Source organism: Hemibagrus wyckioides, linkage group LG15 (assembly GCF_019097595.1).
Source record: "Hemibagrus wyckioides isolate EC202008001 linkage group LG15, SWU_Hwy_1.0, whole genome shotgun sequence".
Lineage (NCBI taxonomy): Eukaryota > Metazoa > Chordata > Actinopteri > Siluriformes > Bagridae > Hemibagrus > Hemibagrus wyckioides.
Genome location: NC_080724.1, coordinates 11,103,164 through 11,124,689, shown reverse-complemented (window position 1 = coordinate 11,124,689; position 21,526 = coordinate 11,103,164). Strand labels below are relative to the sequence as shown.

The window sequence follows — 21,526 nt, the reverse complement described above, 5'->3', positions numbered from 1 at the left end:
ACACAATGCTATTTTAAGCTGAGCAGTGCACTCAGCTTTGTCACTCATGAAGCATTTGTTTCCATTAAACCTGACCATTCAGTAAAATTCACGTAAGGCATATTACACCAAGAATGCACAGACAAATATTTTTACTGGCTACATTTTAAATCATTTGACCTATACAAAAGATCCTCAATCCTAATACGGCAGGAAACTTCATAAATGATCTTCATCTTTGTTCACAAATGTAAACCAGCTAGAAATGAAAGTATCAGAATGAAAGGAGATGAAGCTTGTGCACCACAGCCGCCCATCATATATATGTCCATATATTTCCACTATTTTTGTGTTAGCTGTATTTAGCTGTACAATTTTAGTATAATCTACCAACCTCAGTGGCAACAGCACTTTTAACTATGCCATACTTACAACACTTTTTGCTAACTATGCTGTCATTGTCTTGGATCTACATTTCTTTTTAATCTAGATGGCTGTTACACTGTCACAGATATTCACATTATAAATCATTTTGTCCCAAGTTAAGAATGGAAAAGAAATCCACTAGTCAGTAGTTTGTTTCAGTGATGCTGAATACATTTGCAGTGTTTTGGCTATTCAAAATACTGATTAGCTTGATTCATTTGGATAACCACTAGCCAGTGTGTATTGAGCTACTAATCGCATTTCATGAGCTGCAGTGAAAAACACGGACGTTATAGTGTAAAAGCACTGAAAGTGATAAAAATTAAATAAATAAAGGGACTGATGAACCAAACGAACGCGATTCACTTCAGTCCGAAAGAATCGATTCCGTGAAGTGAGTCGACACGTGCATCAAAGTGAGCAGGTGCTGCCTGCCCCACCTGCGTCTGTCATACGGAAGAGTGACAAGTCACGAGTAAACAAATTTCCTGAAGACGAGAATAAAGTTACGGCCACGTCTGGCCTGCTGTAACAATTCTCGACTTATTTGTAAGCCTTTTCGATTTATTTACAATTGTTTCGAGTTGCTTAAAGGTGAGCCGGATCCGAACCGATGCTTTACAAAGTGACAAGATGAAAGTTACTACGAGCTCGTGCTTCTTCAGCAGAGTGACGGTTTGCGCTGCGGTGCTTTCAGTGGTAAGATAACCCCCCAAAAATTAACACGATCGCTTGTATTAAACATTCTGCTTTATGTTTCAGCTGACTGGACAAGTTATTCTTTCATTATTTGAAGAGAATGGCTTGGAAAGCATTTCCTGGTGCACAGAATAAAAGTCTAAACTCACAAAGTTCCTGTTTTTAACATAAACGTTTGAAATTCGTGTCTAAACAAACCGGTTTCAGTGTCACTCTGCGTTATAACACTGAAAATCAGAGAAAAACTCTCTGAAACACAATAACATATTTAATATATGTTCCTCTTTTGAATATTTCTGAAATGTTCAGTGATTCTAGTGTTAATCTGTTGTCTGGTACAATAGGAGAAAATATTTCAACAATCTCAAACGTAAAGCCGTAAAAATGTAAACTCTTTATGTTCTGATGTTCACTTCTTAAAAAACAAGCAAACAAAACAAAACAGCTCAACAACTTTGTTTTCTTAATCACCATATTTACATAATGTTTACCATAAAAGTGATGGTAATGTCCCAGACTGAAGGACTAAAGCGCTGCTGCATTGCTGAGGATAGGCAGAGATGAAGTGAAGATTACATTGATTATTAATGTTGATAATGAAGTCTTTCAGACTGAATGTTGTATGATCAGAGTAATGGCAGTCAATAAAGCGTGACAAAACCGGCCAAATGCACCCTTGGATATAGAATGAATGACTACAAAATAATAATGTTATTACAGTATATTGATTTTCTAAGCTCCCCTGACAAAATAAAAAGTGCAAGAGTCACATCAAGAGTAGCAGTGATTTATTATATCATATTAAATCCTGTGCATCTGGATAAGTATAAAACTGGATTGTCAGTAAGTATATTAGCTCCACATTGAGCTTTGCTTATTTTGTGCTTTGTGTCTGAACAAAACCTAACCCTGACACACCTACGTGCCTTGTCGATATTCCATAGAGAACTTGCTATATAATTCAGATCAGATTAAACACCGAAATAGGTCACACACCCTGAGCTGAATTTCACCAAGTCAGTGAAAGAAAAAAAGAACTAGAATTGGGCCAGGACACTTCTGGCATCCTTACCTGACCGGATCTGTGCTGTAATTAGAGCAAGAAGAGGAGTAAACAAGGATTAGAGATGACATGACATGAACAATGATTTTTTTTATTTTATTCATGAAGTCACTAGTGCCAGTAATATAAAGTAGATCATCAGCTTGTGTAGGAGTAAGAAAAAAGAGAGGTTGGGATTGCAAGGAGAACCAAATCCATAATTAAACATATACCTATTAACACATTTAAGTTAAATCCCTGCACTGCCATGTTGACTTCAACACTCAGAAGCTGTTGATTAATTTCCACTAACAGCAACCAAGACGGTGGTTCTCGTTGAAGATTTATATAGTTCTAATACATTAGTATTTCTATAGTAACCACTTACAAAGAGACTTGTATGGTGATATGATTCACCATGTAAACAGATAAAAAATTGTATAATCATTGATATTGTGAGGATTTCTGTGAGGAGGAAGAACATTCATGGTAGGAGTCTCCAGTGTCAGTGCTTCATCACAGTCAAGATGTAAAGCTGTAAAATTACATTTTCCACCACAGGAAAGTTTCAGGATAGAGAAAATTTGTGATTGGTAACATGAAAAAGAGAGGCTGAAGTAATATATTAATAACATAAAGAAACTACTTTGTTTAAATGTAACTACAAATGGATAATAAGTATGATTTGTCAATTTCCGTTATAGGAAAAATAATCCACTCTAAGGTGGTAACAGTAATTTTCTTTATGTCAGGACACATCACACCACCCCATCCTTGATTATTTTCCTATAACAGCATGCCACAAGATGTTTTACTTATGCATACATTTTTTCCCAGGTTTATTTCAGTTAAAGTGCTCGAATTGTTAATTCTGTAATTTGTGTTTCATTCAAGATTCACTGCCTCTCCACCACACACACCACCATGTCACCTTTGCAGAACAGCCCTTATGGTGACTTTCTTCACTTCGACTCGGCCCCCGACACCATCACAGTGAACTCCAGCGTGCAGGTGTCGTATATCTGCTCCATGGCCTGCAGAGTGGGGATTGAAATTGTGCTTTCCACACCAAAAACTGTTGGACTTGTGACCTTTAGGAGATCATGGACTCATGTCAAACACCTAAAAACATCTAGAACAAGAACAATTCAGCTCAATTTCCCTTCTGCTGTGGTGTATAAGAAAGACTTTTTCTTCAGGCGTACAGTGGAAGTGCGTGATGCGATGCTGAGAGCCTGGCTGGTGTATCTGAATGGAGAAGAAAGCAATAGCAGCCACATTGGAGTCAGTCAGTACGAGAGATCCATGGTGAGGGTGTTTAAAACTCTGAAGCCAGTTCCACCTTCGGAACGTCCTGCCAGATCACCAAGCAGATGTTTTGCGTGGGGGGTGGAGCTTATGTGGAATCGGACCAAAGACAAATTAGAGAAGTGTTTTTTGGAATCAGGTGAGGTTTTTTTGTTGATATTTAATCGTATTCAATTGGTGGATGTTAAATAGCAGGTTTGAATCCAAATAAATGATTACATGACTGTCAGTAATATAATTTGTGAAAAAAAACATTGCATATTACATTACACGTGGGCAAGTCACCTTTTGTTTGCCATCTGGGTAACTGTTTCTCATTACCAATGAAGTACCTTAATTGGAGGACGTCCATATATGGACTGGTTGGGCTTTCAAGACACTCCCCGACAGAGCTGCTCTCATTTCTATATAGAGGCTCAGTGACCGCCCACATTACCATATATGACTTTATGAAAGAATTTTATACTAGATTCTACTGAATTTTTAAAAAATGTTTTGCAGTTGATGTTTTTGATCCATTATCAGAGGATTTGAACCTTCTTCCTAAACTGAGACATCCATATACAGACCCAGGACATGCCTACATTTCCGTATATGACCTCAAATGGCTTTTCTGATCTATAGACCGACCAATCCAAACTGGTTTACAGCAATATTCTAAACTAAACTAAACTAAACTAAACTAACTAGCATGATGAATTTGCAGATATTGTGAGACTCCTGACGTTTCCTTTTGCAAGCACTGGCGAGAAATATGGAGTCATCCGGACGTTTCCTTCCTTCGCCAACAAAGAGCTGGTGACTGCAAGTCTGCATGGTCTAGAGAAACCCAGGCAAGTTTACCAAGTGCTCCTAGATCAAGTAAAGAGGCTTGGACTAAAGGGGTCTGGGCTAGTTTTTAAAAGATTTAGAGATTGCATGACTAATTGTACACCCATATTTGGTACATTACAGTTAGGTGCATCATTGGTGTAGCAGAAAATGGAAAATGTCATACTGAAACTGGATGGTCAGTAAGGTGGATATCCCACTAGACTCAGATTTCCCACAAGCATTGTTGCTATAGAACCATGTAATTAACAGACCAGGGCCTGTGTAGTGAAACTGACAGATTTATAGAGATATTAAAACTGAAGACAGACAAAGCCATGTAAAGTAAAGTAAAAAGGAAAATATCGACTTGCTAATGAATTCTGCTCTGCATGTAACCACAGTTTGTATGGTGAAAGCCAGCATACAGACAGACCCCCTCTGGATTGACTACATTTACTATGTGGCCACATCTGTAGACACTAGTATGTTACAGTAAGTTACAGTATGTTTGAAAAATGTTTCCTTTAAGGCTTTCATCTCTCGCTGTTTTGCAGACTGACCGTGTCGATATGGCTGTATTTGCTCAGTTGGTGCAAGGAAAAGTACTGTGGCATCATCAAGCATGTGAGCGAGCACAGGAAATATGCAAGTCCTCTCCTCTTGCTGACTAATACAGGTGACCTCTTCACTTCTCTTCTCTTCTCTTCTCTACTCAACTCTACTCTACTCTACTCTACTCTACTCTACTCTACTCTACTCTACTCTACTCTACTCTACTCCCTGCTCTAGCAAGATGATTGATCTGGACTGACCTGTTGTGTTTTATTACAAGTAGAAAATGTTCAATAGACAGAGGTGTTGTTACAGTAGATAGAGTCCTGCCCCGTGACCTGCTACATATGAACTCAGATGGTTCCATTTTTCAAAATCCAAACAGATTAATAATATAATCTCGCGTGAGTCTCATGAAGGCTTATACCACATCCAGTATGCTCTCATGTTACCTTTTCATGGCTTGTGGGTTTTTTTCCCTGAAATTTGTGTTCCTACGAAACGTGTAAGGGTGTCTTTATGAAATTCTAAGCATTGCACTAAGCAGGATTTCCCATTCAGACACTTCCACAAGCATGGAAATGTAAAAGTTCTTTCTAATTAGCTATATTAGATTACTGCAAGCTTTAAGTATGCTGTTGTGTACTGTTCTGGACAAATGCTTCAGAATCATTCTTTGGAATTTTCAGAGAACTCAATCTGATTGTTTTGCTGGTTTTCAGACTGCAGAACAAATGTAAATGAGTGTACCTTGATATACTGGCTTGAAAGGTTCACAGCCTCCTGTTTATTTTATTTATTTATTTGAACTTTGTAAGTCAAATGGGCTTTTCCTTTGAAAATAGCTTGTTGGCCTTGGCCAAATTTACAGATGATGGAAGGATTTACCAAATTCTCTTTACCTCAGCTTTCTCTTGAGACACTTCTGCTGGATGTACTGAACCCCATCTGTGCTTGCTTGTGTGTATCATCTGAAGGTAACATCGTGGTACAGGTGTGTTTGACCTCTGGAGTGGAACAGGCGTTCACAGCTCACACCGATCTCCCTCTCCGGTCCTGGATCCGGCTGGACCTCTTCATCCAGACCACAGAGGTGCTTGAACTTTTTCACAGTGATCTCACTTCATGTGCTAAACAGCTTAAATTTCTTCACTGCATTATTTTACATACTGTCTATCGAAAGTTAACCTTTAGAGGTCAATTTGCAGATCATTTGCATATGCACCAGTGGATTCTATCAATCAGAAGATATCGCGAAGTTATTTTTTCTATTCGTTTTTCCTACGAATTGTTTAATTCTTTACTGTTTTGTTGCATTTCTTCACCTCAGTTTATTAGAAACTGTTGACCGAGGACTCTACAGTTATAGCACTACAAACATTTAATATATTTAATCCTCATCTCAAGTGTTAGCAGTACAAACATTGATTACAGAAATATACTTCCAAAAGTCCTTCACTCCATCTCACGTGTGCAAATAAGGAGCGTAAATAAGAGATATGAAGAAATACGACACCTAAAACTCATGTTTTTTTCTCCAGGTGAAGCTGATAATCATGCAGGCCAACTCTGAAGATTACCTCCAAGAAGCCATGTACAGGTATGAGCACAAATGAAGAAAATACACTAGTCTGTATAAGCTCTATTAGAGTGATGTTTCTGGTTGGTTGTAGTGTGTCACGGGTTACGATTTACACGTTTAGCCAATTACAGGTTGGTCTCGGTGTTATGTAACCGCTCATTAAGTAATAATGCTTCTCATGAGCGTATGTGGCTAGTAAAGTTTTGCTACGTTTGGAAGATGCTAGTACAAACCAGAACTAAAAAAATGGTGAAGGTAAACTGCCACAAGCGACAATGATAACGGTCGCTACACAACAGGCTACAAGGAGACACTGAGGGACTTGTTGCTTGCTGATGTGGATGTAGCTAGCTTTCCGCTGGATCTACATGAACAAAGCAATGGAAGTGATGGAAATGCTGAAATATTTCCATATAAACTTCTGCACTTAGCAATGTTAGCCTTGTAGCTTTTGTCTAATTGACTACATTGGAATAATAATTAGTTCAATCATACAATTCATTTTTTACAGACATGTTATCATATTATTATATTATATTATATTATATTATATTATATTATATTATATTATATTATATTATATTATATTATATTATATTATATTATATTATATTATATTATATTATATTATATTATATTATTATTAAAATTGACATCATTATGACAACCTGTGTAACTTGTTCCAGTTTTCAGCATGCTATTCTGTACAACGACACCTCAGGATACTTCGTGATCGGTGGCGGAGTCTACATGCCAGGATTTCACGGTTATGTCGGACCAGTTAAATATTACCGCTTAGGTTCTGAAACGGTGAGCAACAACCACTCTTTTAGCGCTTACTCTCACTTCATATTAGCTTAAGTTCAGCTCAGAACTTAAGCGAGCTCAGATTTCATCCAGTTTAATGACCTCAGCTTTTAGTTACATACTGTATTGTAATAGTTATCTTAATGTTAGCTTGCTAGTAGGCCTGGCTAGTGAGATAAATTAGAAAATGGTTAGTCTGGAGTTAGTAATGATAGTAATGACCTTGGCTATTGGTTTGCAAACTTTAGTAGTGCAAGTTAACCTTATCTTAGCTAGCTTGCTGTTAATCTATGATAACTTGCTGTCAGTTAATTTAAATTTTTAGCAAATTGCTTAACGCCAACTAGCCCAGTATTAGCTAGTTTTGAATTAAACATGGCTGCTTTATATAATGGCCTGATTTTATCTGGCAATAAGTTTAAATTTATGTTAGATATTTTAATTTAAACAGCTTCTGTTGGAGATGATGTTAGCTAACAGTATTAGTTTATTTCAACTTATAGCGATCCAGCTAGCTTAGCAAATCTTGCTTTTAATTTATGTTGACTCATCAGTTATGTTAAAAATGTGCACATCTGGTTTTTGGCTTTTTAAAGTGTAAATAGTTGCACTGTGTGATGTTCAGTCATTTATTTTTCCATTGTTTCGCTTGTGAAGGTGGTAAACCCTCTGAGTCCAGAGAGAACACTGACGGAACTGAACAAAGCCCACAGATGGTGTGAGGACGTTAAACAGATCACTGAACACTATGTAACAGCTCTACAAGATGGCAGAGCCAGCCTCGCTAATGGTAAATGTGACATTTTTATTTGTTTTTAGATGTCCTAGATGTCCACTTTGTTAAGAACACTGTGCATTACACCTGCGGCTTCATAACAACTCACGAGCTTCAGTTTAAGTTCACATGAAGATAAGATAAGATCAAATGATCATTTATTTGTCCCACTTTGTGGAAATTTGCATAGTCACAGTGGCAAAGAGATAGCAGAAAAAGAAATAGAAGAAGACAATATCAAGGCAAGGTGAGATAGAGCAACTTAAAAACATTAACGTAAATGATAACAAACTATATAAAAACGTATACAAAGTATATAAACATACACTAATTAGAGTAATAATATTTTTTGTCAAACATGTGAACTGGAAAATGTCATCATCTCATTGACATAGTTGTTGGTCATAGTTATTTTTTTTTTAGTTATTTTCGCACATAGCAGTTTCTAGAGCTTAATCAGCATGGCGCGAAAAACAAAAAACATCCAGTAAGCAAGAGAGGACAGAGGAAAATGACCAGACTGATTCCGGGGACCAGGAAGGCTGTAGTAACTCAGCGAACCCCTCTGCACATTCGTGGTGAGCCAAAAAGCTCAGAATGTACAGCATGCCAAGTACCAAGTACCAAAGAACAACAAGAAGCGACAGTGGGCATGAAGACGGAATCCAGGCTATTTTTCATTATTTCCAACACCTTTATTATTCGGCTAATGATCTTTAACCGTATTTCACATTAACTGCCATAGGAAACTTCCTTTAAATCTAAAATAGTCATTTTATTCTTATCGGCTATCAGGGTGTTGTTTAGATCACACACATGCTGGCTTTATCACTTGTTGGATACTGATGAAATCTGTATTCTTTCAGATGCGTGTCTGTCACATTACGAGCAGTTAAGGAGGACGTTTGTCCAGACGAGGTGCATGCAGACGTGGTCCTGGGAGCATCAGATAAAATACAGTTTTGTGTTTAAGATACTGAGAAGGCATGAGGAAGAGCTGATATCAGGTATCTCTTCCATTGTAATAACTTAATAAATACCATTACATATTTTTCCTATAGAACCATAAACACTTCCATGGTGTTGCATCATTTCCATAATTTTTCTGTCAAAAAAAATGTGCTTGGTTTGTTGATATTTCTGTAATGTGTAAAAGCTGTTGTGGGATACTGTATAATTAATGCTTTGTCCCTCCTCCAGCCCCTTGGAGCAGCAGGAAAGCCTCACTCTTTGGTCAGCGCCTCTACCAAGACACAGTAAAGAGGTTAGCCGATGGCGGATCAGGAGACATCAATATGTCGCTAATAGAACTGCTGCAGCTGTGCTCGTGCTGGGGTCATCACCAGGCTTCTCTCATGCTCGCCACTTTACATTTCTCAGGTTTCGGCATACCAGCAGACCAGGAGAAGGTTAGTGGAACAGGATTAGAATGTTGGCTTGACGTCTTGTGTGTTTAGTTGATAACACATAGAATAATATGAGAATATCTCCATTGGGGATTATACAGATAATTATACATCTATTATCTCATTATTGACTTCTACAAAATGTCTGTTTTGGTCACGCCACTATCGGGAATCAAACCCACTTCTCGACTGCAGGGCCACGTGTACAGCCTGATGGGCGGAGTCAAAGACGAGCGTCTGGCTCTGCTGCATTTGGGCTACAAGCACATGCAGGGTCTGGATGGCTTCCCTAAGGACCAGGACATGGCTTATGGCTACTACGCCAACGTGGCAAAGCAGACCAGCACCGACCATGATAAAGTCCATGACAAGGATGTAAGAGCTCAATAGCACTATACATTTCCAAGACCCAAAACATAATTTCAGTATGTAATTCATATCCTAACACAGGATGTAGTTTAGAAGGGAAAGATACACTATGTTGCCAAAAGTTTTGGGACACCCCTCCAAATCATTGAATTCAGATGTTCCAATCACTTCCATGGCCACAGGTGTATAAAATCAAGCACCTAGGCATGCAGACTGCTTCTACAGACGTTTGTGAAAGAATGGGTCGCTCTCAGGAGCTCAGTAAATTCAAGCTTGGTACAGTGATAGGTTGCCACCTGTGCAATAAGTACATTCATTAAAATTTCCTAACTACTAAATATTCCGCAGTCAACTGTTAGTGATATTATAACAAAGTGGAAGCAGTTGGGAGCAACAGCAATTCAGCCACAAAGTGGTAGGCCATGTAAAATCACAGAGTGGAGTCAGCGCATAGGCACACAGGCGCACAGTACGCAGAAGTCACCAACTTTCTGCAGTCAATAGCTACAGACCTCCAAACTTCATGTGGCCTTAAGATTAGCTAAAAAACAGTGCATAGAGAGCTTAATGGAATGGGTTAGTTGCATGCAGTAGATGCATCCAAGCCTTACATCACCAAGTGCGATGCAAAGCGTCGGATGCAGTGGTGTAAAGCACGTTGCCACTGGACTCTAGACTCCCTCTGGAGTGATGAATCATGCTTCTCTGTCTGGCAATCTGTCTGGGTTTGGCGATTGCCATGAGAATGGTACTTGCCTGACTGCATTGTGCCAAGTGTAAAGTTTGGTGGAGGGGGATTATGATGTGGGGTTGTTTTCCAGGGGTTGGGCTTAGCCCCTTAGTTCCAGCGAAAGGAACTCTTAATGCTTCAGCATACCAAGACATTTTGGACAATTTCATGCTCCCAACTTTATGGGAACAGTTTGGGGATGACCCCTTCCTGTTCCAACATGATTCCACACCAGTGCAAGGGTCCATAAAGACATGGATGAGCAAGTTTGGCGTGGAGGAACTTGACTGGCCTGCACAGAGTCCTGACCTCAACCCGATAGAACACCTTTGGGATGAATTAGAGCGGAGACCGCAAACAACATCAGTGCCTGACCTCACAAATGCGCTTCTAGAAGAATGGTCAAAAATTCCCGTAAACACACTCCTAAACCTTGTGGAAAGCCTTCCCAGAAATGTTGAAGCTGTTATAGCTGCAAAGGGTGGGCCAACTCCATATTTACCTCTACGGATTAAGAATGGGATGTTAGTAAAGTTCAGGTGCATGTAAAGGCCCAACACTTTCGGCACTATAGTGTATATACATATCATCATTTATATCTCCTCCTATTTCAGTACATTTAGGGATAGCATTAATATTAACATTACTGTAAATTTGCCTTGACAAATATTTAGCAAAATCTGTCCATCTATATACATGCCCTTCCACCTCATATACATAATATATGCACTATACAGTACAGTATATAGTACTCTATAGACTTTGTATTATGCTCAAAGGCCAGTGTGTGTGTGTGTGTGTGTACAACTGCATTGCATTGAAGCAGCTTCCACACCTGATTCCACTTCTTTAATCAGTTAATTAGTTTAATCAGAGCTTGGCTTTCAGTAGACTCAGGTGTTGCTCCATCTTGATTGGACTAAATTACGTGCAGCCATACTGGCCCTTTCTGTCCGGATAAGATCAGACACCGCTGCACTTACAAAGCAGCTCAAGATAACCATACGAAGCTGTACATAAAGTTCCTCAGAATTAAAATAAACATTTGCTTACCCATTCGGTCTGACGAGTCTAATCATGAGCATAGCTGATCTAGAGACCTTTTCGTACCCAGCAATCCCTCACCGAGCACATACACTTAACCAACCCAGAGGATCTTCAGATGCAAGCAGGCGAGTCCGATGACATCATACAGTTTCTTAAACACCAGGCTGAGAGAGGAGACATCGAGTCCCAGGTATGTGATGGTTTCTGCTACAAGGGAAGTTTCGTCTGCTTTCGATTTACTCACTGAAATTGAAAAATTAGAATGATGTTGTTTTGCTGAGTTGCTGCTGGTGTATGTGTGTGTGTGTGTGTGTTATAGAAAACACTGGCGCGGATGTCATTCTTTGGCAGTAACGGCATGACGAAGGACATCAGCGCATCTCTGAAATGGTTCGCCAGATGCGCCATGCAGATGACAGATGCCTCAGCCATGCATGACTACGGCATCCTGTTGCTGAAGGTCAGCGTCCTGCTTACACACTCAGCGAAGACAGCGTGTACCTGTAGCATGGGTTCTGTGTTGTTTTACAGACATTTAGAGACAAAGCAAGCATAATTTGCATCAGAATGTCCAAATCCACCCAGGAAAGTTGTAGGGACAGTGTGACCAAAAGTTTAAAAATTTTTCCATTTATCTCAGTCACCAACCAGTCACTGAAGCTACTTTAGATAACAAGTACGTTTATCGCTAGCAGGTTAACACTGGAATATTACACAAATTAAAACCCTGGGTTTTTTTTCATGCTGAAACACCACCAGGGTGGGTTTGTTTGATAGAAATCTCTCCATTAACCAACTCGGTGCTGTTTCGTTAATGTGTGTCTGCTCAGTTCATTCAGATGTAGACAGATGTCATGACTGTGTCCCGATTGCTGTTTATCAGGGAATCGGAGGGAAGAAGAACAAGACCCTGGCTTTACAACTCCTGGAGAAAGCGTCTGACATGGTACGAAAACCTTGAATTTGCTTGAATTTTGTGCTGTGTATATATATATGTCATTTTCTGTTAATGTTGCTGCTAAAGCCAGAAATTCTTTTAGTTTGTCCAGATTTACATTCCTCACTCTCATAACAGCTAATCTAATGTTCATTTCTCTGTAAATTATTATTGAAGTAGTCAGTTAGATGATGTATGATTTATCTGTGTGAATACACTGCTATATTTATATAGATCTTGTGTGTGTGTGTGTGTTTCTCAGGGAAGTGTGGACGCGCTGAATGCTCTCGGTTGGTACTACAGCACTTCGGGAAAAAATTACAAAAAGGCTGTGTACTACTTTGACATGGCGGCTCGTAATGGCAGTCGAGAGGGTCTGTTTAACTTGGGGGTGTATCACCTGAATGGCGCTGTCCTGGACAAAAACGAGGTGGGCGGCACATACAGATAACTTTCTTCATCAAACTCTCTCAGTCTTAGACATGGTGTGTCTGTGCTGTCTCAACTGTAGTGATTAAGTGTGTGTGTGTGTGTGTGCATTTCAGACAGCTGCGTTTCAGTGTTTCCTGAAGGCAGGTGAACTGGGTCATTTGGAAGGCGCAGTAGAGGCTGCATCATCTCTATCTCGAGGACAGTTACCAGGCATACACAGAGATCCCAAGAAAGCCGTGAGGTATCTTTACAGATGCAGTGCAGCTTCTCCAGAATGAGAAACGCTCAGTTATTAAACGCTTGCAGCCATGCTCATTATAGGAAAATAATCTGACAGTCTGACAGGATTATCATCACAGCTTTATTCCTCTTTTACCACTGCGATTTTTCATTTTATTTGTAAAAGTGTAGATTTTATTTGTTTATAGTTACATATAAGATCGTGGAATGTCTGTAAGAGAACCATTAGCATTATAGTGGAAAGTGTCTGGAAAAAAAAAAGCTGCTACTATGGAAACGATTTGAAAATTCAGTTTCACAGTTAAATATCCTCTGACCAATCAGATTCCTGAGCACTGCTGTACAAATCAAATGAAGCAGCATTAAAATGTTTCGCTTTTGTTTGAGTCTGATTTTTACCTGCTACCCTTTTATCCCACAGTCTGCTGAAACCGGTCAGCGAGAGGAACGGTCACCTGGGCTTCACAATCCGAGATGCTCTGAAAGCATTTCAGCAAGGATCATGGTAACACCCCTGGTTGTTTATCCCTCTGTCCATTCTTTGCTTTTTTTATTCTGCACTTCATCCCTTCTGTTTTTAGTCAAAATTCTAAATTGTAATCCTATCAGTCCCTGTGTGTGTGTGTGTGTGTGTGTGTGTGAGTGTGTGTATGTGTATAACACACTAAGTGTTTTTGTGGTAAGAGACGAGGCCTTGCTGAAATATGCCAAGCTTTTTTCAATGTTTTATTTTTACTGTGTTATTTTATTGTTTGCATTTAGTTTCTTGTTTTCACTTTTTTAAATGTTTTATTTACTCTTCTTCTTCTTCTTCTTCTTCTTCTTCTTCTTCTTCTTCTCCTTCTTCTTCTTCAGCTTTTCCCTTCAGGGGTCGCCACAGCGAATCATCTCTCCCTACCTATCCCTGTCTTCTGCATCCTCAACACTTACACCCACTAGCTTCATATCCTCATTTATTACATCCGTTAAGTTTATTTTACTTCTGTTATTTTTTTTGGTTTTATGCTTCAGTTAAATTTAGTATTTTCGTTACTGTTTATGTTTTGTTGCATTTTTTAGTCAACTGTGTATGTGCATGTATATATGTATATATATGATGTGTATTTTTGTATGAAGGGATGAAGCCCTGCTGAAATACGCCATGCTCGCTGAAACCGGCTTTGTTGTGGCCCAGCTGAACGCCGCACACCTCTGTGAGGTAACTCTGCCGTTCACTACAGTACATTTGAGAAGCGCTGCGTCCTGACGGGACGATCGTATTTCCAGGCTGGGTGTGTTCACTAATCATTACAACAGCAGTGGATTAAACCGATCTGAGACTGGGACTCAGAGCACATTTACGTTCACTGGAGCCTTAACTGTTGCTCATCTTTGGGGTAAAAAATCACTACAACTGTTAGGATTCATTGGGAACTGAAGAAACTCATGGATCAAATGACTTTGTGATAGATTTGATTGTTTCACACACTTTTTATGCTTTTATATTTTTTTGCGTGCTTTGCTTTTTAGACGTTTTCTTTATTAGACATTCATTTTCATTATTTTAATTTCTTTATTTTTTTCTTTATTTTTTTTTTACTTTCTCCTTTCTGTCTATTTTTGTACATGCAGTTGCTATGGAAATATTAAAGCATTAAAGCAAGCACCTGAATTAAGATCTTTCATTTGAATTACAGCCACAACTACAGTCAGAGCTGTTAATCCAAATTCTCTTTCCTAAACCCTTTACATGTCTATCCCGCTCCAAAATGTAATCTCTGCACATCTAATACTAACAAACGCCAAGATAATGCTTTCCTTCCACGCCGAAAATGCGGCTCGCCTCTTTAACAGGATTAAATAACACTCCTCTGGTAGTGTACAGTGTTGCTTTAAACTCCTGGCACTTCGTCTCGTAGTCTCAAACGTTTCATAAATGCTCCACTAGAATTTTATTACACAAGTAGAATTTTATTTTTAGAATCACTGCCTGATATTTGTCACATATGGCTATAATTAATTTACACTTTAAACTAAACTTTATTCTTGTCTGTTGCAGGTGATGAAGCACGGCTCCGCCTGCCAGTGGAGGTATCATAACTACTCCACCTATAACCACGCCCCACATGAATCAGGTGGGTGTGTCCACTTACAGCTCAAGTATTTGGCTGTTCAGGACAATATACCAGATTTATACTGCTGTGCTGATGAATGTGATTGGTCAGAAGATTTCTCCAACAGCAGCTCTGACCGTAGTTCTGGCTATAATTCAATTAAAAATCCCTTATTCAATATTTCTGCATTGATTATTTTTCTAAAACAGCGTGCTCTCAAGTTTTTAGAGTGCACTTACCGTTTACTTTCTTACCTTCTCTCTCTCTCTCTCTCTCTCTCTCTCTCTCTCTCTCTCTCTCTCTCTCCCCCTCTCTCTCTCTCCCTCTCTATCGATCTCAGGGCTGCTGAAGATGGGAGACCATTACAGTGCTTCAGGTGAAATGGCAAAGGCTGTAGTGCTGTACAGCAGAGCAGCACTGGGAGGCAGTGCACAGGTAGCACACACAAAACACACACACACGCACACACACACACACAAAACACACGCACACACACACACACACACACACACACACACACACACACACACATACACACACACACACACACACAAAACACACACACACACGCACACACACACACACACACATACACACACACGCGCACACACACACACAAAACACACACACACATGCGCACACACACACACACACAAAACACACACACACACACAAAACACACACACACACGCGCACACACACAAAACACACACACACACACACACACATACACACACGCGCACACACACACACAAAACACACACACACATGCGCACACACACATACACACACACACACACACAAAACACACACACACACGCGCACACACGCAAAACACACACACACACGCGCACACACACACACACACACACACACACTTGTCTTGTCTTTCTCTCTCTCTCTCTCTCTCTCTCTCTTACATCCACACACACTCCCTCTCTCTCTCTCTCTCTCTCTCTTACATCCACACACACTCCCTCTCTCTCTCTCTCTCTCTCTCTCTCTCTTACATCCACACACACCCCCTCTCTCTCTCTCTCTCTCTCTCACTCTCTCTCTCTCTTACATCCACACACTCTCTCTCTCTCTCTCTCTCTCTCTCTCTCTCTCTCTCTCTCTCTCTCTTACATCCACACACACTCCCTCTCTCTCTCTCTCTCTCTCTCTCTCTCTCACTCTCTCTCTCTCTTACATCCACACACACCCCCCCCCTCTCTCTCTCTCTCTTACATCCACACACACTCCCTCTCTCTCTCCCTCTCTCTCTCTCTCTCTCTCTCTCTCTCTTACATCCACACACACTCCCTCTCTCTCTCTCTCTCTCTCTCTCTCACTCTCTCTCTCTCTTACATCCACACACTCTCTCTCTCTCTCTCTCTCTTACATCCACACACACTCCCTCTCTCTCTCTCTCTCTCTCTCTCTTACATCCACACACACTCCCTCTCTCTCTCTCTCTCTCTCTCTCACTCTCTCTCTCTCTTACATCCACACACACACTCCCTCTCTCTCTCTCTCTCTTACATCCACACTCCCTCTCTCTCTCTCTCTCTCTCTCTCTCTCTCTCTCTCTCTCTCTCTCTCTCTCTCTCTCTCTCTCTCTCTTACATCCACACACACTCCCTCTCTCTCTCTCTCTCTCTCTCTCTCTCTCTCTCTCTGTCTCCCTCTTTGTTTATGAAAGTTAATTGAATCAGAGAAAATATAACTAAACATAAAAAATGCTTGGATAAAATCATCATGAAAATTCTGTGTTGAGTGTCACATGTTCTCCTTTTGTCCATGTGGGTTCTCCCCTGAATTTCCTCCCACCTCCTAAAAACATGGCAATAGATTTTGTTTTTTCCCCCAAATTAATCTGCCTCTGCAAAGTCACACATTTTATTGTCCACACATTTTTGTGGATCTTCTAGTCTGATGACGTTGTCTTCTAACTTTTAGGGCATGTACAACCTGGCAGTTCTGACCGAGGAAGGACTTGACATCCCCGCAAACATCCTGGAGCAAATGAAGATCTGGACCGAGCCTCGGCTGAACAAGCGTGATGTTGTGGAGAAACTGTTGATCAGGTGCTGGGTTTATAAAGCCGTTATCTACTTTTGTCTGCGTAGCAACACGTGTTTCAGGTTTCAGGCAGGAGCTGTAAGATTTCTCCGTTTTCTCCTGGACCTGAGAGACTCAACTAATCTCTTAAGAGCTGGACTGTGAAACTATTTAGTGTGAGCATTATATCAAAATGACGACATAGTAAGATGTGACGCTATTTTTCTGGCAGTAGTGACTTATTAAGAACTATAACAACAGCTGATAACATGTTGCTATTGACCAAGAATTAAAAATAAAAAAAACTGAGCAACCTGAGATCTCAGTTCATCTCCAGTAAGAGCAAAAGTAATGATCACACTTTCTGATCATATGTGAATGTCTAAGTGTGAGTGCTGTTTTGTGTCTGGGTTTAGATGCAGAGAGCTGGAGGGTAATGGCGAGGAAATGAGCCCATGCTCTCTGGCTCTGATGGGGCTGCGCGTGTCCCGAGCATGGCGCAGCTTCACCCGCAGCACCGTCCACCTCATGCTGACCCTCACCGCTCTGGTCATATTAGTACTCGCCATCGTGACACAGAGTGCACTTGGTACGATCTTTGCCGTCTGTCCTTACATTTCCTACATATATATAGACATTTCGATTCTTATTTATTTATTTATTTATTTATTTATTTATTTATTTATTCCCTCAGCCCACTACTCTGCAGGTCTTCCACGCAGTATTCCTGACCACTCCTCACCTCACCTCATCAGAAGCGAACCCGACTCTCACTCTGTAGCTCAGGAAGGACCCACTGGAGCTGTCCGGATCGGTCAAACCTTTGTGACCCGACACTTTGGATCCCTGCAGGAGGCGGCCGATTTGGTCATCACGGCAACAGGAGTGTGCGTTTGCGCCTTGTGCACTGTGTTCGTTTCTCATCTGCTTTAACTGTATAGAAAAACATCGCAAAAGTGAAGGAGGACGTTTACAAACACACTGAAACTTTGCACTCAAAGCTGCAAAACAGCACCATCTTCTGGGAGAAACACAGAGGAAGCCAGTGACACGCGACCTGTTTTCAGGTTTATTCACAACCTTATTATCAGCAGTGAATAGTGTTTTTGTTTTTGTTGTTGTTGTTGTTGTTGTTTTGAGGAAAAATAGGTCAGGACTCAAGCAAATCAAGAAGGTTTAAAGCAAAAGAAAAAAAATCTATTCACCTAAGGGGAAAGGATGTGTGGTGTGAAAGATGTAATTGCTTCTTATAGAGCTTACCTTCATTTCAAAACTTAATTTTTTTTTAAAGTGGATATGAAGTCTACACACTCCTGTAAAAACTTTTGCCAGTTTTCTCCTTACATTTTTTTCTTCCTGTTATTTTTTTTTTTTTTTTTTTATGAATTCTGTTGGTTGCTGATGGTTAACACATTAAAAGCGCTGCTTTGTCATGCCTTATCTTAGGTTTTCAGGGTGTGTAGACGTTTTATATCCAGCCACGTCGATGAAATCTTTGGAAAAACAAAGTAAACTAGGAAGGAAGGACTGTGGATCCTTTTAGGATGAAAACTTGAAGGTTTTTGTGGTAAAATTCTGGGATTTTCTTTTGTAATCTTTTAACACAGTAAGCTGTATGTTTGAAGCAAGAAGAGATTTGAAACTTCTTTTTCCAAGCTGGGTGTCCTTACATAAACAGAGAAGAGGCACCTTTTTAATCTACAGAGCCAAATACAACAAACTAACTCTTTTAGAGTGAAAGCAAAGTTTACATTAAAATGTGTTACGGAAACATGAATCCATCGCGAAGCTGTTTTTATAAACCCTCCACGTTTCCAAGATGCATTTTGTACTTTCCTGTCATTGGTCACTGTTTTGTTCTGGTTTGAGGTGGTTTCTGATGTTTGAGGTCTACTGCACAAGATAATAAGTGTGCTCAAGCCCCAAAGGTCTCATTATTATCTCAAGAGATTACAAAGCACATGGCACAGGAAGTAAGCGGTTTTAAAGGTTATGAAAATCCTTATATGGGCAAGGGAATTTTTTTTATTTTGGTCGGCTCTATTGAGGAGCATGTGTGGTTTAAAGGTGAAGGATAGATTGTCGGAGAAGGTAGAAAAATGGACAACAAATAGATGGTAAAAAAGATCCATATGGAGACTGTGAAGATTAGTTTCTTCTTTTTTTTTAAACAAAGGAAACCAGTCAGCCGTTTAGGGACACATACTCAATTTCTTCTGTACAGCAAATAAATGTTTAGCATGGTTCAAGAGAAACGTCTAAACTTTGTGGCATAAAAAATAAACCCTTGTAATTTTTTATCAGAACCGCTAGAGGGAGACAAAATTCCAATTTCTGAGCGACGCTTCTTCCGTTGTGATGGTTTACAACTTCCAGCAAATAATTAGACATCTCTGAAGATCCCAGACTGACAGATTTGCATTCAATTTCAAAATATTTTATACATTATCTAAAATTAAACGGATTGCTTGACCTTAATCTTAAACATCGATTCCAAAAAGAAGGAGAAAGAAATGTAGTGTAGAACATAAAGAACATGATGTGGTACAAACCAACTGCTTCTGATACTGTAAATAAAATCCCATTAGGTGCTAAAGTCCAGTGAGTAGAGATTATTAGTTCTTATTAAGCCTCCTCGCTTTACCGCTGCCATAGCAACAACTTAGCAATGCTATCAGAGATGTCATTAGCGTGGCTTCCCCGATGTTCAGCCGATCGCATCTTGTGTAATAAAAGCAATAAACATCAGCGATTCTTTAGGGCCTGTGATTTGAGGCGTGTTACAGGCTGTGTGATACTTCACCAGTTTAGTTGAATGTGATATTATGGCTGTCCAGTAGAGAGCTTGAAACACTTTTGATGAACAAATTCTGCATTGTAATTTTAGTGCTCGATGATGACGCTGATGTTTGGACATCAAGATCAGATCTGAATATTTTCTACCTTTTAAGGATTATGAGTTACTGTTACTGTTAAATTGCTTAGTTCAGTTACTGTTTTCATCCTGAAGCTGATTGTTTTTCGATACAACACATCCCGAAATGCAATATTCCTCTTATAACTTGTAATTTTGCTTATTTTTTGATTTTAATAGCTACGTTTCATAGCATACCACCTGTGAAAGAACTATAATCCAAAAGTTAAAGATGTCCTTGTAGTGTTACAAAGCCCTGACACTGGAGACTCCTTTCTCTAAATATACATCTCTTGACATAAAACATCACACAATTACACACGATTTTAAATCAGTGCTTATGCGGCATCCGTCCTAGTGTATGTTGTTACTGTAGAGATGACAATGTAATATAATTAGTTGAATATGAATCATTTGACTTGCGCTGCTGATATAGAAAGCAATCAACACTTTCTGACCAATCAGAATAGAAAAGATTGAGTTGTATTAGCTGGTGAAGTGTTTCACAGAAATTTAATGTTGAGTAATACTGATATTCAAATGAACAGCGAGAGAGAGAGAGAGAGAGAGACATACATTATGTCAGTGTTTTCCTCAGATTTGTCTGTCCTTTTGCTAAACAGCAGTCCGTGTTGCTCTGACCTTACATTTACTGTAATCACTTTCAGACTTGATGTTTGTTTCAGTTGCCGTGCTGTGGCTTTGCACTAATAATAAGCCATTGTGCTTTTGTTGTTGTTTTGGCTGCTTAAAGATGCTATTGTGCTCAATCGATGTTGTGGAAATTCACAGGAGCAAGATCGTGGGTGCTCGTGGCCGGACTCTGACATCACTGGCAGTCTGGCAGTTCACTGTCGTGGTTTGTTGGGTTTTTGACAGAAAGAATGAACAGACCATCATCCAGTCTTCCTTCCCCCGAGTCGCGACCATAACCAGATCGTTTGTGAATGTCTGTAATTTACTTTTGAGGTGGCATAGAAAAACACCTAGTAAGTACTATTTTTGTCCGTAAGGCGTTTGTTCATGGGCAATAACAGTCATTTAAGTCTTAGGTCTGCACAACAATAAAAACTTTTGCTTCATGCTGTTGGTCTCAATGAGAACTTTTGCTGGACGGTGTAGTGCTGGTGCTTAACTACCTCAAAGGTCTTGATGTTCATGCTGATATTGCAGAATTTGCAGTTGTTCCACTCACACAAGACCGCACTGAGACGATTATATGTATATATTAATGTGCTCATTTGGGCCATTTTTGTCCCAGATTCCAAATGCCATTGAAAACTTTATATGCAGCTGTTAACCACTGGACCACTTTTACCATAACTTGGAAAA

General features: G+C 39.8%; 1 protein-coding gene across 1 annotated transcript; it reads left to right on the top strand.

The window, feature by feature from the left end:
- Positions 1-829: 829 nt before the first annotated feature.
- Positions 830-21,276, top strand: LOC131366420 (protein sel-1 homolog 3). Its single transcript, XM_058410905.1, has 23 exons — positions 830-1,104; positions 3,041-3,593; positions 4,161-4,287; positions 4,822-4,943; positions 5,797-5,912; positions 6,361-6,419; positions 7,088-7,211; positions 7,866-7,998; positions 8,850-8,990; positions 9,184-9,392; positions 9,585-9,764; positions 11,603-11,725; positions 11,855-11,995; positions 12,419-12,481; positions 12,735-12,902; positions 13,018-13,145; positions 13,566-13,649; positions 14,261-14,342; positions 15,183-15,258; positions 15,578-15,672; positions 17,179-17,306; positions 17,697-17,869; positions 17,975-21,276. Exons 1-23 carry the CDS (start codon positions 1,039-1,041, stop codon positions 18,211-18,213), a joined length of 3,330 nt encoding a protein of 1,109 aa, XP_058266888.1. The 5' UTR covers positions 830-1,038; the 3' UTR covers positions 18,214-21,276.
- The last annotated feature ends 250 nt before the right edge of the window (positions 21,277-21,526 follow it).

Excerpts from the sequence above, each read along its gene's own strand:
- LOC131366420 (XM_058410905.1), top strand. The coding sequence starts at position 1,039 with ATGAAAGTTACTACGAGCTCGTGCTTCTTCAGCAGAGTGACGGTTTGC. Across the intron at positions 5,913-6,360 it reads TCTTCATCCAGACCACAGAG|GTGAAGCTGATAATCATGCA; the intron begins GTGCTTGAACTT and ends TTTTTTCTCCAG. Across the intron at positions 8,991-9,183 it reads TGAGGAAGAGCTGATATCAG|CCCCTTGGAGCAGCAGGAAA; the intron begins GTATCTCTTCCA and ends TCCCTCCTCCAG.